General features: G+C 43.2%; 1 protein-coding gene, 1 long non-coding RNA gene and 1 other non-coding gene across 3 annotated transcripts in view; all 3 read left to right on the forward strand.

Annotated features, from left to right (window-relative positions):
- The first annotated feature begins 4,002 nt into the window (after positions 1–4,002).
- On the forward strand, positions 4,003–4,090 carry trnay-gua (transfer RNA tyrosine (anticodon GUA)). Its single transcript is given in 2 exon segments — positions 4,003–4,039; positions 4,055–4,090. It is a non-coding gene; the product is annotated as a tRNA-Tyr (tRNA).
- Positions 4,091–9,222: 5,132 nt separating this feature from the next.
- On the forward strand, positions 9,223–11,050 carry LOC132118918 (uncharacterized). Its single transcript, XR_009426074.1, has 5 exons — positions 9,223–9,334; positions 10,265–10,335; positions 10,423–10,600; positions 10,691–10,921; positions 11,009–11,050. It is a non-coding gene; the product is annotated as an uncharacterized LOC132118918 (long non-coding RNA).
- A 215-nt stretch (positions 11,051–11,265) lies between these two features.
- LOC132118917 (putative nuclease HARBI1) overlaps positions 11,266–22,542 on the forward strand; it is a gene marked incomplete at its 3' end in the record, with an annotated part of 265,948 nt that continues 254,671 nt past the window's right edge. The window contains exons 1-5 of the mRNA XM_059528678.1: positions 11,266–11,291; positions 11,371–11,406; positions 11,507–12,061; positions 12,131–12,246; positions 12,343–12,454. Of these exons, the coding sequence (XP_059384661.1) occupies positions 11,590–12,061; positions 12,131–12,246; positions 12,343–12,454 (700 nt within the window). The remainder of the gene's footprint in view (positions 11,292–11,370; positions 11,407–11,506; positions 12,062–12,130; positions 12,247–12,342; positions 12,455–22,542) is intronic.

The following is a 22,542-nucleotide window of genomic DNA, read 5'->3' on the forward strand; positions in this document are numbered from 1 at the left end:
TGTACCGTGCTGACTTTTTGTTCGTTTAAATACAACGCAGTACGTTCCGAAACACAGTTTTTAAACTCTTCGATCAGCAACAATTCTCGCAATGAATTATAATCAGTTACCTTGCACGCTTTGATCCACCGATCAAATAAAATGCCCTTTTCGCGAACGAATTCGACATAAGTTTGAGACGTACCTTTTTTCGTGGTACGAAATCGTTGTCGATAGTGCTCAGGAACTAATTCATATGCTCGTAAAATTGCATTTTTCACGGCATCATACTGCACGCTGTCCTCTAACGAGAGAGATGCACACACCTCTTGTGCCTTACCTGATAGTTTACATTGTAACATTAGTGCCCAAACCTCGGTTGGCCATCTTAATACACCCGCAACTCTTTCAAACGCCTGAAAATACGCTTCAACTTCCTTCTCGAGGAAGGGTGGAACAATAGCGATATTTTTAGCCACATCAAAATGTGTCGAAACCGGCGCTACTACAGACTCAGATGCGGTACCAGCCGAGACAGAATTAATACTCGAATTTGATGGACCAGCCAGTGTCTCCGAATTACCCTTCAAACTAGATGTTTTTAAAGTAGATTTTTTAGGGACTTCTGGAACAACCTGCAACTCCAACTCCCGCAGTCGCACTTTTGTATCTGCATCAATTCGATACATTTCGATCTGACGCTTCAAATCATCTTGTCTCGCCTGAGCTCTATCTTGAGTCTCTAATTGTAACCGTGCTAAACGTATCTTTAAACGTGACTCTAAAGGCAAACCAGATGATGCCTCGGTGGAAAGTGAAAGAGGTTCAAATTTAGGCATCGAAAAAGACGGACCTACCTCCGCGCCAGCCACAGTCACTGGAGTCACTGGAATACCACTCAATACACGTAAGGGCGAACTTCCTGCAGCTGGTGCCGCCAACTCCGCTGCTGGAACAGTCTCAGAAGGAAATACCCCCTTGGTAATCAAACTAGCCACTAAACAAGCTTTTAACTCTTCTTTACGTAGTGTTCTAGAGATAGAAATCTCATAATGTTGAGCAATAAGAAACAAATCATTTTTCCGACATGTCTCTAATATTTCAACACTAGGCTGATCTATAAATTGATTTAACTCAAACGTTGCCATCTTTTAAAAAAGAAAACACAAAACAATCAGAATGATCCAACACTCTCTGGACCTACCTACCTCACCATTAATCTAACTATCCCCTACCTAATCTTCAGAGGGTACCGATTAAGAGATCGCTCTCTCCCCCGGAATACCTCCAAAAACAACAAACTAAAATAACAAAGAAAACAATAAACAGTAAACCGTCGTCAGGACTGGCGCTAAGCACAGCCCCGCTGGTTTACTCTTTCTAACCAGAGAATATGGATCACCTGAATCAAATGAGATCAATCAAATTGCTACTACTCGGACACAAATCCTGGACGACAAGATCCCGGACGAGCCCCCATTTATGTAACGAACCCGTGTTGTTAAAATGCTCGTTGCTAAAGGGTTCAGCAACATAAAAGGAGACGCAAGGCAGAGAGCAGTTCAAAACATTTATTAAGACTAATAGGATGACTGCACAAACTCACGTCTCTCAATTTTTTCTCTCTCTTCACATGTAAACACACATTTACTCTACACTAAAGTCAATACAGACATAACAAACACTAACAAAGATAAACAAAATAGTAGCACAAAAGACAAAGAACACAGTTTGAGTTGACCAGCGGCTAGGCATCATGACGCGCACGGAGTCACCGTCGCGCCTCACCCTCCTTCACACTCCACTTATATGCTCAGCACGAGCCATCAGAGCAACGGGCCACAGGTGCGCAAGGGCGGAGCCTACATTCAGAAAGAAACCCCCGATTAGAAAACGAAACAAACACACAAATACACACAGGCAACACCCATAAGGCTGAGGCTGTAACACTGCCCAAACTAACTCAGCTCTCCGTGCCCACCTCCGTCTGTCAGTGGATCAACAGCTTCCTGACAGACAGGCAGCAGCTAGTGAGGCTGGGAAAATACACATCCAGCACCCGTACAATCCGCACCAGAGCTCCCCAGGGCTGCGTTCTCTCCCCACTGCTCTTCTCCCTGTACACTAATGATTGCACATCTAAGGACCCCTCTGTCAAGCTCCTGAAGTTTGCAGATGACACCACACTCATCGGCCTCATTCAGGATGGTGACGAGTCTGCTTACAGGCAGGAGGTTAAAGAGCTGGCTGTCTGGTGCACTCTCAACAACCTGGAGCTTAACACGCTCAAAACAGTGGAGATGATTGTGGACTTCAGGAGAAACCCCCCTGCACTCCCCCCACTCACCATCATGAACAGCACTGTGACTGCAGTGGAGTCATTCAGGTTCCTGGGCACCACTATCTCTCAGGACCTGAAGTGGGACATTCACATTGACTCCATTGTGAAAAAGGCCCAGCAGAGGTTGTACTTCCTTCGCCAGCTGAGGAAGTTTAACCTGCAACAGGATCTGCTGAAACAGTTCTACTCCACCATCATCGAATCCATCCTCTGCACTTCAGTAACTGCCTGGTTCAGCTCAGCTTCTAAATCTGACCTCAGAAGACTACAGAGGGTAGTCCGGACTGCTGAGAGAATCATCGGCTCAACTCTCCCATCTATTCAAGAACTGTACTTATTCAGAGTGAGCAAAAGGGCTGTTCAAATCACTCTGGACCCCTCACATCCAGCACACTCCCTCTTTGAGCTGTTGCCATCTGGTCGACGCTACAGAGCACTGAGCACCAGAACAACCAGACACAGGAACAGTTTCTTCCCTCAGGCAATCCATCTTATGAACAGCTGATACACACTGAACACACTACACTTTATATTTATATACACATACACTTAATTTATCTAACACACATACTTAGTATACACTTAAATTTTGCACATAATATACATGTACATACATAACAGCATTTTTGTAATATACCTGCCTACAATTGTCAATTTGTATATTGTCATTCCTTATCTACTTATTTGTATTATTTGTATTTTTATATTCTTTTATTATGTGCTTTATGTTCTGTCGCTGTCATTCTATTGTACTGCGGAGCTTCTGTCATGAAAACAAATTCCTCGTATGTGTAAACATACCTGGCAATAAAGCTCATTCTGATTCTGATTCTGCTTCGGTATTGCCATTCGTCTCACAAGCACTCCGACAAGCTCGGCGATTAAAGGGGAAATAAACTGCAGGCTGGCAGCCAGTTGATTTTCGAATGAACAATTTCATCGCTACTCTGTAACAGCTTCATTACTTTGAAGAGTGTAATGCCATGTTGTTTTGATGTCACGGGCTTGCCATTTTGAAGCCTTATCACTAATTGCCACCTGGACATTGAGAATAAATTGTAATCTGCATTAAACTGAAGGAGCGAATAATCAGCAACTTTGCGGATTAAAAATTGGTCTCACTTTCATTATTAACCTCACAATATGTCAATTTTGTACCTTGACAGAGTGACAATAGGCAGTTTTTCCTCTAGATAACGGTTGCCGTGTGTGTTTTCAAATGGATGACACAAGTATTTTCACCTGGAAAAGAGCTTAATTACCAGTTCGAGGTATCAATCCAGCAATCACAGGAATCTGCCCAAATAAACTAAACTCCCGGGCTGAGTAAAAAAAAACAGATCCCTTGAATGCATACAACACTATATAATTCAGAAAACCGTCCTTTTGGATAATTCTTGTTTTGCCAAATGATTATCACATTGTTACAGTCGCAGACCTAAAGCAACAGGCCACTACAAGATCCTGCGCCCACACTGACCACATGTATGGAAAGTGCACTACTGGCCAGTTCAAGGTGTCCAAATCCCATATGGTCTAGGGGTTAGGATTCCTGGTTTTTACCCAGGCGACCCTGGTTCGACTCCCGGTATGGGAACGCATGCTTTTTTTTTTGCTTCCCTCCTCAAAAATCCAGCACATCTTCCTGCACCAGATGCCGAGGTTCTGTCTAATACTTTACCCCTTCGATAGCTCAGCTGGTAGAGCAGAGGACTGTAGTTTAGAGTGTTGGCAATCCTTAGGTCGCTGGTTTGACTCCGGCTCGAAGGAGGTCTTTTTTTCAAGTGCTCACCATTTTTTTTGGTTTGGAGCTGGCTTTCTGGCAGCTGTTAGCAGAGCTTGAATTCGCAGTCCACAATTGGAAGCCAAAAGAGCTTTCCCTGACGGTAAATCGAACCCGGGCCTCGGCGGTGAGAGCGCCGAATCCTAACCACTAGACCACCAGGGAGGGGCTGGTGGGCTGGTGGGCTTACCTCCTGATAACAAGGTGAGAATAAGCAGACAGCAATGCTTGCCACTGTCACATCTAAAACCAACAACTCTGTAGCAATCGGGAGTCTCAGTATCGGTGGGCCAGTGGCGCAATGGATAACGTGTCTGACTACGGATCAGAAGATTCTAGGTTCGACTCTTGGCTGGCTCGCTCTGTGGTTGTTTTTCTCCGGCTTATTTTGTTGTTGTGTTTTTTTTTCTTCTCCAAAATCTAGAAGAAAAGGCAAATCTCCAGGCATTCTTCTTTTTTTCCAAAAAAGACATATTCTGCACACCCATTCCGATGTCTAGGGGAGACACGGACATGCTTCGGTATTGCCATTCGTATGTCAATTTTGAACCTTGACAGACAGACGATAGACAGTTTTTCATCTAGATAACGGTTGCAATGTGGTTTTCAGATGCATGGCACAAGTATTTTCACCTGGATAAGAGCTTAATTACCAGTTCAAGGTATCAATTCAGCAATCACAGGACTCTGGCCAACAAACTGAACCCCCGGGGTGAGTCAACAAACATGTCCCTTGAATGCATGTAACACTGTTTATTTCTGTAAACCACACTGGCCAGATTTAATGAAAGTGGCCCACAAGCTTGTGCCCAGTTAAAGCTGGCCAGTTCCCATATGGTCTAGCAGTTAGGATTCCTGGATTTCTCCCATGCAGCCAGGGGTCGACTCCCGTGATGGGAAAGCTTGATCTTTTTTGCTTCTCTCCTCAAAAAGCCAGCACATCTTCCTGCACCGGAAGTGACTTTTTGGACAGCAGTAGAGCTACAGAACCCTGATAGATTGAGGTTCCGATGTCTATGGGGAGTCGCGTAACATGCTTCGGTATTGCCATTCATCACACAAGCTCTCAGATAAGCTGGGCGATTAACGTGGTAATAAAATGCAGGCTGGTGGGCCAGTTGATTCTAGATTGAACAATTTCATCTCTACTCTGTAACTGCTTTACTACTTTGAAGGGTGTAATGCCATGTGGTTTTGATGTCATGGGCTTGCCATTTGGAAGCCTTATCACTAATTGCCACCTGGACATTGAGAATAAGTTGTAAACTGAGTTAAACTGAAGGAGCGAATAAGCAGCAACTTTGCCGATTAAAAATTGGTCTCACTTTCATTGTTACCCTCACAATGTCATTTTTGTACCTTGACAGAGTGACGATAGGCAGTTTTTCCTCTAGATAACGGTTGCAGTGCGTCTTTTCAAATGGATGACACAAGTATTTTCAACTGGAAAGAGCTTAATTACCAGTTCGATGTACCAATTCAGCAATCACAGGAATCTGCCCAAATAACCTGAACCCCCGGGGTGAGTAAATAAAACAGATCCCTTGAATGCATACAACACTATGTAATTCAGAAAACCGTCCTTTTGGATAATTCTTGCTTTGGCAAATTATTATCACATTGTTACAATCGCAGACCTAAAGCAACAGGCCACTACAAGATCCTGCACCCACACTGACCACATGTATGGAAAGTGCGCCAATGGCCAATTTAAGGTGTCCAAACCCCATATGGTCTAGTAGTTAGGATTCCTGGTTATCACCCAGGCAGCCTCGGTTCGACTCCTGGTATGGGAAAGCTTGATGTTTTTTGCTTCTCTCCTCCAAAAGCCAGCACATCTTCCTGCACCAGAAGTGACTTTTTGGACAGCAGTAGTACTACAGAACCCTGAGCTTCTGATAGGTTCGAACCTACTCATCCATGCTGGCCAGGGTTCACCCTCCCCGGCTAGAGAAGGCAGCTCGAGGTGGGTGGAAGTTGGAAGAAAAATTTTAGGATGAGGACTAGAGAACACACTTGTACTGTACTCAGGGCACTCAGAGGAATCCATTTATGTACGTTTCATCCCATAATACTGTAGAAATATGCATAGAAAAAATGTTGGATTTTGGTTAATTTCAGCACAAGTGGTGCATGTTCACCAAAATGTCACAAACTTTGCCTAGCTGTAACTCCGCCAAAACGGGGCCAAACAGCACCAAACTCGGGTCAGAGTAAGACCTACAGAAGGCCCACCGAACACCGCTGGCCCCCCATCCATAAAACTCCAGGGGGCGGAGTTATGGCCCCCCGCATTTTTGATAGTCAAATGGAAGGAAGAGACCTAGCAAATTGAAACTGTGTGACTTGATAGCACTCGAAGGGCCCTCTCTGAAGCCACCTCCCCCAAGTCGATAGACCACCGGGGGCCAGAGATACGGCCCCGCAAATGCAAAAAGTCCCAAAATTTGACCGGCCATAACTCACTCAAAAAGAGGGGAAAAACACCAACCTCTGGTTAATATTAGACCTTGAGGACCTCTATCCGACACCACCGGCCCCAAGTCCCTGAACCCCCGGGAGAAGGAGATACGGTGCCCCAAACTTGGTATCCATCCAATATGAATAAATGGCAAGTGGGATATGTGTGCACCTGAGGTTTAACAAATAGCAATTCTATTAAATTATAAAAGTGCATGTCTACCCTCAATTTATTTGACAGCATATGTGTCCAATTGCAGATTATCAAATAGCAAGTCTATTTAACATGATTTATTTCAAATGAGTGCAATATTGTTAATGGAAACACCTCAACTGTACACAGCACGCTCAGAAGAGCCCATTTATGTAAGATTTGTCACATAATACAGTAGAATTTGCATAAAAATTTATGTTCACGGGAGCACTACGGAGGTCCCGCTGAATAAATTGTAAATGGACATTTAAAAAAAACAAAAAAAAATCCCATTTGCCATTTATTCAGCACGCCCTTCCTAATGTTTCCGTGGACAGATCAATTTTAGCGATTTCGTGGTTGAAGTCTCATCAGCTGTACTCTGCAAGCTCCGAGGAATCCATTTTTGTAAGTTTTGTCCCATAATACTGTAGAAATATGCATAGAGAAAATGTTGGATTTTGGTTAATTTCACCACAAGTGGTGCATGTTCACCAAAATGTCACAAATTTGCCAAACTGTTACTCCGCCAAAACGCGGCCAAACTGCACCAAAATCGGGTCAACGTCAGGCCGTGAGGACTTCTATCCGACGACACCAGCCCCATGACAGATACATTTTTGTGATTTCGTGGTTGAAGTCTCATCAGCTGTACTCTGCAAGCTCCGAAGAATCCATTTTTGTAAGTTTTGTCCCATAATACTGTAGAAATATGCATAGAGAAAAAGTTGGATTTTGGTTAATTTCACCACAAGTGGTGCATGTTCATGTAGCGCCCCTGTCCTCCTAGGTGTGTCCTGACCTAAGTTCTAATGGGTGGAGCACCAGGTTCCTTTTATTAGTGTCTCTCGACTATAATTTAAGCCCCCATCTCTGAAACCAAGTTTTGAAGAGAGTTATTGGTTTCCTAAATAACTAATCTGAAACACGTATCCAAAAGAAACAATTTATTTAACAAACAAAAAAATATATATAGATTAATAATAATAATAATAATAATAAGGAAATACAATATATAATTGTATTTATATATTAATAGGATGGTATAAATATCAGATATAAATATTCAGATAATATATATTAGCAATAACCAATAGGTAATTTCAATTTGAATAAGTACAGGTATTAATATTCAATACTGATAAACCAGTAATACATGGATTAGAATACTTAAATTATACTAGAAAATCCCTTAGGGAAATATACCCAAGTTTACAAGTCTCAACACTTTTTCGTTTCTCTTATTTGACACTATATGTACACTCTTTGCAACACAAACTGAGAATTATCAGTGAATAATAAATCCACTTAATTCGCGTACTACTTAGAGCACTGATATAACACTAGTAATCCCAGTAACACGTTTCAGCGTTTTACGAACTGTAACCGTAAACTTAATATACAGAAAAAAAAACAATAGTTAAACAGTGGGCCCACTCACACCATAAACACACTCAAACCCAACCTCGATGGAGGCCTTATTCGTTGCTTGGGTGCGTAGTGGCCTTTAAAATGCAAACTGGCCTCTTCTCTCTTCAATGAGCTAAAATAAGACCCATAAGCAGTACCTGTAAGTCCATACGCGGTCCCGATTTTCGTCAAACTCGGCTCGCACCAACTCCACTAACAGCCGTCGCTCCCTCGATGCCGGAGGAACACCCAACACTCCCGGTGGCTGGGCGTGCTATCCGGTTGCAGCTGTACAGTCCCTCGTTATCAGAGGACCTGTGAGCGCTTCCGGTGGCTCAACAGGGCTATCTGATCTCCTCTTACTCTTCCCACGTCAACTGTTTTACTTGTAACAGCACGATGAATAGTATAAAATAAGACTAACGTGACAATCTTTCTAACTGAAATCGCTGTATATTCACACAGGCCTCAACGTCTTTCACTCGAAAACGAATCAAAATAAAACAGGCAAACACATTTCCTGTGTTCAATCAGACACTTAACTAAACAAAAAACGTATCTGGAAAAATATGAAGGCTTGACTCAAGTTTCTTTTTGTGTTATTAAAACGGTAGATTTCGATTAGAACCAACCTTTTTGCACACCTATTCTAATAACGCCTCTCCTCTCGTCTTTTTTTTCCTCCAATCTCCGGATAAAGCAATCACATCAGACTCACGTATCACGTATATTGGAGGTGGGCATTAACTACTAAATGTCCAATCAAACAGGAATCGATCTAACCTGAGGCCTGTTGCACAAAAGTAGAATTAAGACATCCGGGATAAATGACTTAGCTGAGCTCAATGAAGCCAAAACATGTGCGTCCAGGCTTAATTGGTTGCACAAAGACCAAGCCAGGATGAGCAGACACGGATTCATTAAGCCAGGTGAAACCAATCCTGGATAGGTGCGCGCTCACGGCTCACTCAAATAGACCCCGCCACAGATCACAGATTAACTGATTTACCATGGCAACTAGAGCCGCGTACTTTTCCCCGTCGGAAGCACAAATCCTCATGGATGCATACGAGGAGGTAAAATATATAATTAAGAAGAAAGGCAACACCGCCACAGTGATAAAGCAAAGAGAAAAAGCGTGGCAAAGTATTGCAGACCGCCTGAATGCGTAAGTAGTGCACAATTACACACTCACCGCTCCGATGAAACATCACAATTACAATTCAAATATTTAATTCACATCTCCAAAAATGCAGTTGTACTGTAATTATTAAACGGTTAAATTTTTAATTGAAATGCACTGCAGATATGATTGAAATTGTGTAAAGTAACTCCATCACACTGTATAAAGCTATGATAAATTATTATTAAAGCCTTACATTATTATTTAACGTTACTACGCTGAGTACGGTTTAATCTTAGCCGTTGTATGTTGTCCACCGTTTTTTTTGTTTCTCCTGCTTTTATTAATGTAAAACTGCTTTGAAAGAAATGAAACAATTGTGAAAAGTGCTATATAAATAAAATTTAATTGAATAAACAGATGAGCTTTAATAATAATCACTTTAATTTATATAGCGCCTTTCAAAGGACCCAAGGTCGGTTGCTCACTGCACTGCAAAAATGTCTTTCTTTCTTAGTATTTTTGTCTTGTTTTCAGTAAAAAAAAAATATCTAAAAATCTTAAATATTTTCTTGAGCAAAATTACCTAGGAAAATAAGCAAAAAAATCTGCCAGTGAAACAAGAACTTTTCTAAAATTAAGTGTTTATGGAAAAAGTAAACTTATTTCAAGAGAATTTTTCTTATTATATTGACAGATCTTTTATTTATTTTTTGCTTGTTTTAAGCACACATTTACTTAAAGTTTATATTTTTTGTCTAAACTATACTTATTTTGCTAGGTCATTTAGCAAATCAAGAAAATACATCTTTATTTAAGTTTTTTTTTTTTTTTTGATATTTTTACTGAAAACAAGACAAAAATACCAAGTCATTTTTTTGCAGTGTGACTCCATTAAATGTTCTTGTGATAAAGAATGTGTGTGTGTGTGTGTGTGTGTGTGTGTGTGTGTGTGTGTGCGCGCGTGTGATGTAGATTAAACATGAACGGGCCAAAACGGACATGGCAGCAGGTCAAAATCAAATACAAGAACATTCTGCAGAATGGTATGGTCCCTGACTAATATTTAACAAAGCACAAGCATATATTGTACCCAGAAGGTGCCTGCTCACACATTGTCTGTACTGTTTTAGCAGTGAAAAAGAATACCCACAGACAAGGCACGGGTGGTGGGTCACCAAAGGCTGACCTTACCCCAGCAGAGGACATGGCCTTGGAGCTAAATAAAGGCAGGCCCGTCTTAGAGGGGATCCCTGGGGGGGAAAGAGACGAGCATAGGTTCCTCCCAAGATGCCACCCGCTTCATTCAAGGTATGTCCTTCCATCTCTACATGGGATACAACCACATTCATATTGAATCAATTTGGACTGTCTGACTTTGGTTTACCTATTGCCTTGCAGTGCCTGGCAGCACTGTGTTCCTGTTAGAGCCACCAGCACAAGCACCAGACGATGCTGATCCAGTGAGTACTCCATCAAAGGCATACTGTAGGCCTGGCATGTCTTGTCTACTAGCTTCAATATGAATCCGATTAAATGTGATCGGGTGAAAGCCCCAGTGCAGCAGCAACAGCACATGATGGAGACGATGATGAGGAGGAGACCATCTCTCTGGATTCCAGAAGGCATGAGGTATCATGTTAAGACTGTGAAAGTACTATTTACTCTACAATGGTGAGGAGTCCTCATCAAAATCAAAACATCTAATTTCTTTTACAGGACCCAGATGCTATACAGTGGGAAAGCCAGCCTGGCAACATAGTGCATATTAATAAAAGGACACCACATCCTGCCAAATTCCAGCTGCGCTAATTGTATTGTGTTCACAGAGCTCACAAGCTATCAGAAAGTTGTATGGCAACCACCTCCGGCGCCAAATAGAACTGGCAGACATAGACATTCAGTACAAGAAGAAAAAGATGGAAAATCTTGCACTGGAGTCCGAAATGAAAAAGAGGACCATTAGGAAACTGGACCTTGAAATAAAAAACTTGAGAGGGAGGTGAGATATGCCTTCAATGTACACTGTATGCTAACTGTAACACAAATGTATTAATCATTATTTTTCTTTCCTCCACCAGCTCCAAGAAGATGACACAGCTCAAAATAAAAATTAGGTGTATTCTCGTAAAGTCAAGTGAGCCATGACATATGAGCTCTTATTGTGAGCACACAGGACGGTGGCATCTTTCTAAGGTTTTTTTTTAATTTTCCCAGCAATCAGTACAACCAAGTCATGGTTATAAGGCACCGGCCTCTTTTGCCCACCCCCCCAGCACCAGGTGTGGCCACTAGCCTATATGAAGGCCCAAAATTGTGTGTTCCTTTCTGCTCTGACAATGGCATGCCCATTCTTGCGAGATGTGGTGGATGAAGAAGCACTTGTGCTGAGGAGAGCCTTCAGGCGAGAAAGGGTCTTCAGGGACCGGTTGGACCCACTGGCCTTCCCTGATGACCATCTATATGAAAGATACAGGTTTTCTGCAGATGGCATCAGGTATCTATGCAGACTACTGGGTCCCAGGATTAAGCACCGCACTGCACGGAGCCATGCACTGAGTGTGGAGCAAATGGTTTGTGTGGCCTTGCGCTTTTTTGCTAGTGGAGCCTTCCTGTACTCAGTGGGGGATGCAGAACAGCTGAACAAGGCCACAATTTGCCGCACAATAAGGAGTGTGTGTCTGGCTATCAAAGCATTAGCAGATGTCTTCAGCTCCTTCCCTGGCCACAGAAGACTCTGTAACATCGAAGAGGAGTTCTATTGGATTGCAGGTAAGAGGATCTACAAATTACAGGACAACTGTTAACACCTAGTAGGATACTCATTACTTTGTGTGACAGGTTTCCCCAATGTCATTGGTGCAGTGGACTGCACACACATAAGGATAAAAGCCCCCTCAGGTGCCCATGAGGCCGATTTTGTGAATAGGAAATCCTTTCACAGCATTAATGTTCAGGTGAACATAACTTTTTGATATTGTCCATTGACGAACACTCTGCATTGCCAGTGATGTGCATTGATTGGTGTAATATTCCTCATCTTATGATTTCAGATGGTCTGCAATGCTGACTGTGTGATCAGCAATGTTGTGGCAAAATTGCCTGGCTCAGTCCATGACTCCAGAATCTTTCGGGCCTCTGAAATCTATCAGTGCCTATCACAAGGTAAGCCACACAACCCCTATTTATAACCATCATGGCTGTGTCAAGAATGTCACTGTGTTTATGAGGTAGTAATGATGAGATTGTGTTGACCGGTGAATTCTCTGGTGTGTTGCTGGGAGACAGGGGGTGTGGCTGCCAGCCTTTTCTCCTGACACCTTTCACAGACCCCCAGGAAGCACAGCAGGCCTACAACCATGCCCATGCCAGGGCCAGAGTTGAAATGACCTTTGGCCTCCTGAAGGCACGCTTTCACTGCCTTCACAAATTAAGGGTCAGCCCTGTTAGGGCATGTGATATTACTGTGGCTTGTGCTGTCCTCCATAATGTGGCCTGCCTGGGGAAGGAGAGGGCCCCCAGAGTGCCACCAGCCATGGACTGGGACAATCCGGCAGTCTTCCCTGATGACGACAGTGGTCGGCTGCTGAGGGACCAATATGTGTTGAATTATTTTAGTTAGTATGTGTGCTTTCAATTTTGGTTAAATATGTCCTGCGGTGGCAGAGGAATTTGGGTTTTTTTGGGTTCGTTTTTTTACGAATTTGGCCTCTTATGATGTTTGTGCGGTATACTGTGTGTAATACAAGGCTGCAGGGAGGCTACTGCATCCATTCATTTGTCTGTTCAGTTGATTGTGTATGGATTTGTCCTGCATTTATTTTAGTGTGCAGACATGCAGGGTGTGTTATATACAGACCTTTGAATGTGTATGTATCATTTTGTATAATATGCTTTGATTCTGTGCTTTCCATCTTGTAGAGTCACTGTGACTTCAGTTTCGAAAGGAGCTGATGGTTTACCTGCTTTTTGTCCTTGTTCAATAAAGGAACATAATGTTACACATTGTGTTATATTCATATGGAATGTGTATTTGTTTATATGACCGAGTACTAGGGCCACACTGAGGAAAAAGGATAGTCATAAATTTATGAGGCTGGTTCTTTCTGCAGAAAAGCTACATATTCTTTTTACAGTTTTGATACTTATGACAATGTGATACTTAATATTCTGGCACATCAGCATGTCTTTGTTTATGAAACCATACTGAAGTACAATTTCACGAAATGCCCCACATCTGTCATTTTAACAACTGTCCTCATTTAAAACAACTGGTTACAATATTATGACTCGTCTTTTTTTTTCCCTCTGTGGCCCTAATATTCTATCATTTTATATATAGCCTTATAGTCTATGGGAAACTGTAAATTATCTAATGATAGCAGCATCATCTAAAAATCATTATCCAAAATGATTGAAATTAATGATCACAAACGTTTAAATAATGACAGTGGGTCTAGTTATATGTGATAACAATGTATAGTGAGCAGTGAAATAACTATTGGTTTCCATTTGTGGTGACTGCTGACTGACATTAGGGATGAGATTAAATAGATCCTGGAAGTTAGCCTGGTCTGGAGCAGGCTAGCTCCACAGAATAAATCTCCATGGTAATTTATACCATAACATATCCTCCTGCCCCCTATCCAGCTTTAGTGCAACCGGATTACGGATCAATTGAGCCAGGATCACCAAGATATCCTGGCTTAATCCCTTATCCTAGTTTTGTGCAACAGGCCCCTGATAGCAAAATCCACGTTTTTGTTCAAGTACATCAACCAACCCTTAAAGTTTCACTCATTCTCTTAAAGGGGAAACGCACTTATACAAGCTCGTTGTAGAAGATGCATAGTAAAACCTTTAAAAAAACTAATCTTAACAAAATATGGTAAAAATATGGTAAAAATATGGGCCGCAGTGGCTCAGTGGTTCATGTAGGTTGTCTACAAACCGGAAGGTTGATGGTTCAATCCCCGGCTCCACCTACTTGGCTCCACCCGACCAAGTGTCGAGGTGTCCTTGAGCAAGACACCTAACCCCAGCTGCTCCCGACGAGCTGGATGGCGCCTTGAATGGCAGACACCGCAGTCGGTATGTGAATGTGTGTGTGAATGGGTGAATGTGAGGCAAAATTGTAAAGCGCTTTGGATGGCCATGTGGTCTGTTGAAAGAGCTATATAAATGCAGTCCATTTACCATGTTGACTTACTTTCACTAATAACCTATATGGCTATTATAAATCGGACATTATACGTGAAAACTTTGCATCAAACTGTTTTATATTTATATAACCCTCCCTCCCTGATAAGGGGGTTACACCCTCCCCCTTCTAACTTCTCATGCCCTCATGAGACTAGAAATTTTTTAGGACTGAATTACTGTTCGGACAGTAGGACAGGTGTTTGTAGGAACATACTGGGGGCATTGGGCCATTGGGTGGCACCATAAAGTGTGGCAGACCTTCTTTGCTTTGGACAGCTCTTCAATGTGAACGACCATCCCTCGATGGACCAAAGTTAATGGCCTATCCGCTGGATGTCCTAGTTCATCATAACACAGCTTAATCACTGGTCTTACTTCTCTCTGGGATTTACGACACACCAGTGGTACTGGTTCATCAGGGGGTACATTCATTGTGTCCTCTTCTCCCCCTTCTAAACTCTGAGCATTCTCAACTTCAGGAAACGGATTAAGGATCTCTTGGGGTTCATTTTCTGGTGGATCCTCTCTCCCTGCACACTCCTGAATAAGCTCTGGTACAACCTACAGGAGGTTCAAGTACAGGTTCCAAGTCATGTTGAGGTGATATTGGCCTTTGGTAACTGATCCTTGCTGGGCTGTAACAGCAGCGATCATCATTCTCACTCTCCGAAAATTCTTGGCTGTCACAGTCAATCTGATCAACATTATATTCGTTCTGTTTTCTTTGTCTTCTTTTAACCATTTGTGCTCTTGTTACAGGTGGCTGTACCAGTTGGTTCAAGTCCCCAGGCTTCGAGAACCTCACCTTGTCTCCAATGGGTAACAGGTGGTCTCTGTGAAGGGTCCTTATTCCACCCATTCCTCTCTCTGGCTCCAGTTTATAGACTGGTAAGTCTTTAAACTTCTCAATGACCACATAAGGTAAAGAGTTCCAGCGGTTTTGAAGTTTATGTTTTCCTGTGCAGGCAAGGTTTCTGATGAGGACTCGGTCTCCCCTTTCCAAGGTTTGTGGTTTCACTCTTTGATCATAAAGCCTCTTGTTTCATTGATGAACCTTCAGGGAAGTCTCAGCCGCTAATTGGTATGCCTGCTGAAGATCTTTCTTCATTCTCTGTACGTACTGCAAATGATTAACTCCTTTCTGATTACCAGGGGAGGTACCGAAACACACATCGATGGGCAGTCGAGCCTGCCGCCCGAAGAGAAAACGATAAGGAGAATAGCCCGTTGCCTCATTCTTTGTACAATTATAAGCATGTACAAGCTGAGGGATGTATTGACTCCACTTACTCTTATTAGCCGGATCCAGAGTACCGAGCATGGAGAGTAAGGTACGGTTAAAGCGTTCTGGTTGTGGATCACCTTGGGGGTGATAGGATGTCGTCCTCGATTTTCGGATTCCAAGCATTCCCAAGAGTTCTCTTATCAGTCAGCATTCGAAATCGCGTCCCTGATCAGAGTGAATGCGTGACGGCAGTCCATAGTGTACGAAGAATTTTTCCACCAGAACTTTGGCCACAGTGACTGCTCGCTGGTCTTTGGTAGGAAACGCCTGAGCGTATCGAGTGAAGTGATCAGTTACTACTAGTATATTGGCAATACCCTTGGTGTCTGGCTCCAGAGACAAGAAATCGATGCATACCAAGTCTAGCGGACCATTACTGGTAATGTGGCTCAGGGGAGCAGACTTTTGAGGTAATGTCTTTCTGGTAATACAAGAACCACAAGTCTTTATGTACTGCTCAATGTCGAGGGCCATGCGGGGCCAGTAAAATCGATCTCTTATTAGCTCCGTTGTCCGATCCACCCCAAGGTGACCAGAATCATCATGTAGAGAGTGCAGGACGGTCTGATGATATTTGGCTGGCAGAACCAGCTGAACTCTCTCTTTTCCACAGGGGCTTTGGGAAACTCTGTATAGCAACTGATTTCGAACGACCAGTTTTGGGCCTTGACGCTGTAGGAGATTTAGCACTTGATCGGAGCTCTTCTGAGGGGTAAGCACTTTGCCAACTTCAATGTCATGTTTCACCTCTCCGATAACAGGGTCCTTTTCTTGTGACATCTTCAGGTCTTCATGGGACAACTGCTCCATATGACACATTTCAAGTGAAATCGGGCAAGAGTAAGCAGAAGGTATGCTATCAGGTGAAACTCCTAAATGGTCCACCATCCGGATGGATTCGTCATTCCCAGAATAACTGGCCAACTGGCAGATTGCTTTGACCCCAGACTGTGGAATTTCAGTCCAAGAGGCAGACACAGCAGGGTTGGTAGGATATCGGGATAGCAAATCTGCGTCAGTGTTATGTTTTCCAGGCTTGTATTGCAGGCTGAAGTGTAGGCAGCTAGGGCGGCTAACCAACGATGTCCCGTTGCATTCAGCTTCGCACTAGTCAGTACATAGGTAAGTGGATTGTTATCGGTTCTCACAACAAATTGAGCTCCATATAGGTAGTCGTGAAACTTATCAACGACAGCCCACTTCAATGCCAGGAATTCTAACTGGTGAATGTGGTAACGCTGCTCCGAAGTACTCAACTTTCTGCTAGCAAAGGCGATGGGTCGAAGTCCCTCAGGATGCTCCTGGTTCAACACAGCACCAAGGCCACTCAGACTAGCATCAACGTGGAGTACATAAGGCAGGGAGTTATCAGCTCAGGCCAGTACTGGTGCATTGGTTAGGCAGTGTATAATGGCTTTGAAGGCTTCTCCACAGGACCTCCAAAGGGGTCAGTCTCCTTGTAGTAGTTCTTTCCATTCCTCTTTTCTGATCCTTTTACAGGTGGGTAGCCTTTCGTGAGCTCCGTCAAAGGTCTTACTACAGAGGAGTACCCCTTAATGAAACGGCGATAGAAACCGCAAAATCCTAGGAAAGACCGTAGGGATTTCAGGTCTGTAGGTTCTTTCCACTGAGTTACGGCTGACACTTTCTCTGGATCTGAAGCTATTCCTGCAACTGAAACAATATGCCCCACATATTTGACCTGTTGCTGACAAAACTGACACTTGTCGATAGAGACTTTTAACCCCCATTCCTCCAGGCGATCCAGTACCTTCATTAGTCGCTCCTCGTGTTCTTCGAGTGTTCTGCCGAAGACTATAAGGTCATCAAGGTAGACGATTACCTGTAGGAGGTGCATGTCACCTACCACCCTCTCCATGAGCCTCTGAAATGTCGCTGGGGCCCCAGTGATACCTTGTGGCATTCGTTGAAATTGGTAGAACCCCAGCGGACATATAAAGGCAGTCTTTTCTCGGTCCTCAGCGGACATAGCTATTTGATAATAGCCGCTTCGCAGGTCTAGGACTGAAAACCATCGGCTACCAGTCAAACAGTCTAGGGCATCATCAATCCTGGGAGTGACGTATTGATCTGGTATAGTGCGGCTGTTTAAGGTCCGATAATCGATGCACATCCGTACGGCACCATTTTTTTTCCGAGCTATCACGATCGGTTATGCATACGGACTTCGGGACTCTTGGATGATGCCTGCCGCTAGAAGATCTTTAAGGTGGCGTCTTACGTCATCAATGTCGGCTGGGGCAATGCGCCGTGAACGTTCTCAGAAGGGGCGAGGATCACTCAGTCTGATCTGGTGAGTGACATCTTTGGCTAAGCCTACGTCCCATTCCTCGGTGGAGAACACATTACTCCGCTCAGCTAACTTCAAACGTAATCTCTTCTCCCAGCCAGCAGGTATAGGGGCCTCCCCAAAGTTGAATAACTCCGGATTAAGGGGTCCTTTGGATTCTGGAATGTCATGAGCCACTGTAACTGTGTCTGTAGGGAATACATGGGCAACTACAGTACCAACTGGAATTGAGAGATCTTTGCTCGTCTCATTGTGAATCAGGACTCTGAAGTTATTCACATCCACAGCTGATGAAGGCATTACTACAGGGGAAACAAACAGCGCTGCAGGAAGTGGATCTACAGTGGAGGCTTCAATGAGGAAGATATCTTTCCTCAAGGGTTTGTCAGACTCAACTTTGCATAAGGCATACCGCTCCCCTCGTGATGGGACTTTGAAAATTCCAGGGCCCTCCCATATCACTTTGCCTTTGGGTCGATCTGCTGCAGAATTTTGTCCACTTTGAGGTAAAATACGGACTGGGGGTGTCTGAATTCTCAGCGAATGGGCACTGTTTTTTCCACTAGTAGTCCCATTATATGCTGTCAGTCGTTGAAAGAAGCTGGCATTGGTTCCAATGATTACTGGGAATTGTGTCGGTCCTTGGGGGTCTGGGCAGACCAAGGCCAGGATGGATATGGTCTCTTCAGCACCAGTGAGAGTTACAGGGAATGTAACATCTATGACAATGTATCCTTTGTAGGGATAACTGCATGAGCTGAGACCCCAAATGGATAATCCAGCAAGGGGATGGATGGGTACATCAGGTAGGTTTCGGGAATACCAGGAGTCAAAGACAATGGTAACTTGAGACCCACTGTCCCACAAAGCCTGGCACGGATGGCCACCAATCTTTACCTCCACGGTCGAGGCGGGCCCAACTAGTCCCTTGGGCAGACCATTTGGCTCACTGCTGTGCACATGACTGTTTTTAGAAAAACAGGCTTGCTCTCCAGACGGGCTGCTGTTGTTTGGATCACTCCTCATTCCTTTTGCTTTCCGTGATGAATGGATTAATTTAGTGATCACCTGTGTGGCATTTTCGGGTGCTTGACACTTTGTAGAGATGTGTCCGTCTTCTCCACAACGGTAGCAAAAGTAATCTTCCATGTTCCTTGAGGTGTTTGGCTCGCTGCTGGACTGAAGCATGTGGTTGGGTTAACTGGGCATGACTAGCTGAACTACTTGAACTGACACTCATTACTGCTAGCTGTTGTTGCAGCTGAAGTACTTGCTTTCTCAAGACTGAACTTCAGAATCCTTTGTTACTCCTTTGTGATCGGAGGGGCTTGTTTTACATAGCTTGGTTCTGGATTCTAACATCATGGAGGATGCTGGTAGGCTATTCAAGCGGTCACTTTCGAGCTGAGCCCTCAGTTCTTGAATTTCTGCTTTAAGTTCTCGCACAAAAGCTGGACAGTTATTCCCCTCGTCCTGCAAGTGTATGGACTTTGCAGTAGCAGTAAACTTGCGTCTAGTGACTTCAATTTCTTCAGCCTCCCTAATCTCATTCAACAGGCTCAGAAAAGTTGGTGGGTTTTCTTTTCTCTCCCTTAACCTCAATTGCAAAAGCATCATATCAGATTCGACGGCTCCACGAATCAGTTGTTCAACTCTTGCCTTGTCAACATTGGCGGGAGACAGTCCACCTCTTTGCACAACTTTTGTCAGTGATTTTTCAACCCTTTTTAGGAAATCAGAAAGTGTCTCACCTGGACGCTGTCGAAGAAGCCGAAAAGCGAAATACAAATCCTCTCCGGACTCCGAAGAGCCAAAAGTACTTTCCAGAGCTTCAAGGTACTGCTGCGAGCTGGCATCAGGACTGGACATACGGACAGCTTTAATGATTTCTAGGGCTGGTCCTTTTAAGCTTTCCACAATTCGTCTCCGTTTCTCTTTCTCTGAGCATTCACATTCAGTTATCATCATCTTAGCTATGCTCCATCCAGTGTTCCATGGTTTCTTCTCCCGTGGGGGTCGGAACAATACCAGAGAAGGTACGTAAACGACGGTAAGCATTGCTATCACTTGGTGGTCTTATGGTTTTCTCTAGGATCTCACCCACTGCACGAACAATTGACTCAGGGGAACTGGGACTTGCACTTAGGGGAGGAAATAGTGCTTGTAGGTCTGTCATGGACTTCCCTTCATCCTGAAGAAACTGGGAGAGCTTGTCAGCAAATCCTGAGGGAACAGTGCCTGTTGGGGTTTTTTCAACGCCCGTAATTATCCTCCAGGTCTCATCATCGGACGGCTTTAGTTCTATAGGGCAGCGTGTGGGGTCTACAGACTCTCTGCATTCACACAGCACAAGTAGGGTATCTGGAGAGACTCCACATCTTGTGTCTCGAACGCGCACTCTTCCAAAAGCTTTCACGCTCTCCGCTACTTCTTCAATGCGTGCAATCTCAGTTGATCTGGGTACACTTGTTAGCATCAAGGAGTGAGCAAGGTCAATCCCGGCCTCTCTGCACCAGTCAACAAGTTCACTTTGAGGAGGAGGGTTACTTCTGCGAGACATTTTCAACAAGAAGTTAAATGCACCAAATGTCTGTTTTCTTCTCAGGGATCAAGGAGTATTGACACGTGTTTATTTCTCTCTTCTGAAAGGTACCAGGGAGGGAAAGAATAATCCCGGACGAGGCCCCACTTTATGTAGGGCCCCCTGCCCTCCTAGGTGTGTCCTGACCTAAGTTCTAATGGGTGGAGCACCGGGTTCCTTTTATTAGTGTCTCTCGACTATAATTTAAGCCCCCATCTCTGATACCAAGTTTTGAAGAGAGTTATTGGTTTCCTAAATAACTAATCTGAAACACGTATCCAAAAGAAACAATTTATTTAACAAACAAATATATATATATATATTAATAATAATAATAATAATAATAATAAGGAAAATACAATATATAATTATATTTATATATTAATAGGATGGTATAAATATCAGATATAAATATTCAGATGATATATATTAGCAATAACCAATTTTTAGGTTATTTTTGTTCAGGTTATTTCAATTTGAATAAGTACAGGTATTAATATTCAATACTGATAAACCAGTAATACATGGATTAGAATACTTAGAAAATCCCTTAGGGAAATATACCCAAGTTTACAAGTCTCAACACTTTTTCGTTTCTCTTATTTGACACTATATGTACACTCTTTGCAACACAAACTGAGAATTATCAGTGAATAATAAATCCACTCAATTCGCTTACTACTTAGAGCACTGATATAACACTAGTAATCCCAGTAACACGTTTCAGCGTTTTACGAACTGTAACCGTAAACTTAATATACAGAAAAAAAAACAATAGTTAAACAGTGGGCCCACTCACACCATAAACACACTCAAACCCAACCTCGATGCAGGCCTGATTCGTTGCTTGGGTGCGTAGTGGCCTTTAAAATGCAAACTGGCCTCTTCTCTCTTCAATGAGCTAAAATAAGACCCATAAGCAGTACCTGTAAGTCCATACGCGGTCCCGATTTTCGTCAAACTCGGCTCGCACCAACTCCACTAACAGCCGTCGCTCCCTCGATGCCGGAGGAACACCCAACACTCCCGGTGTCTGGGCGTGCTATCCGGTTGCAGCTGTACAGTCCCTCGTTATCAGAGGACCTGTGAGCACTTCCGGTGGCTCAACAGGGCTATCTGATCTCCTCTTACTCTTCCCACATCGACTGTTTTACTTGTAACAGCACGATGAATAGTATAAAATAACACTAACGTGACAATCTTTCTAACTGAAATCGCTGTATATTCACACAGGCCTCAACGTCTTTCACTCGAAAATGAATCAAAATAAAACAGGCAAACACATTTCCTGTGTTCAATCAGACACTTAACTAAACAAAAAAATGTATCTGGAAAAATATGAAGGCTTAACTCAAGTTTCTTTTTGTGTTATTAAAAAAGGTAGATTTCGATTAGAACCAACCTTTTTGCACACCTATTCTAATAACGCCTTTCCTCTCGTCTTTTTTTTCCTCCAATCTCCGGATAAAGCAATCACATCAGACTCACGTATCACGTATATTGGAGGTGGGCATTAACTACTAAATGTCCAATCAAACAGGAATCGATCTAACCTGATAGCAAAATCCACGTTTTTGTTCAAGTACATATCAACCAACCCTTAAAGTTTCACTCATTCTCTTAAAGGGGAAACGCACTTATACAAGCTCTTTGTAGAAGATGCATAGTAAAACCTTTAAAAGGACTAATCTTAACATAATATGGTTATGTTGACTTACTTTCACTAATAACCTATATGGCTATTATAAATCGGAAATTATATGTGAAAACTTTGCATCAAACTGTTTTATATTTATATAACCCTCCCTGATAAGGGGGTTACACCCACCAAAATGTCACAAATTTTAGGCAATAAAATAGAAAGTTGCCTATGT

This window comes from Carassius carassius, chromosome 38 (assembly GCF_963082965.1).
Source record: "Carassius carassius chromosome 38, fCarCar2.1, whole genome shotgun sequence".
NCBI classification, from domain to species: Eukaryota; Metazoa; Chordata; class Actinopteri; order Cypriniformes; family Cyprinidae; genus Carassius; species Carassius carassius.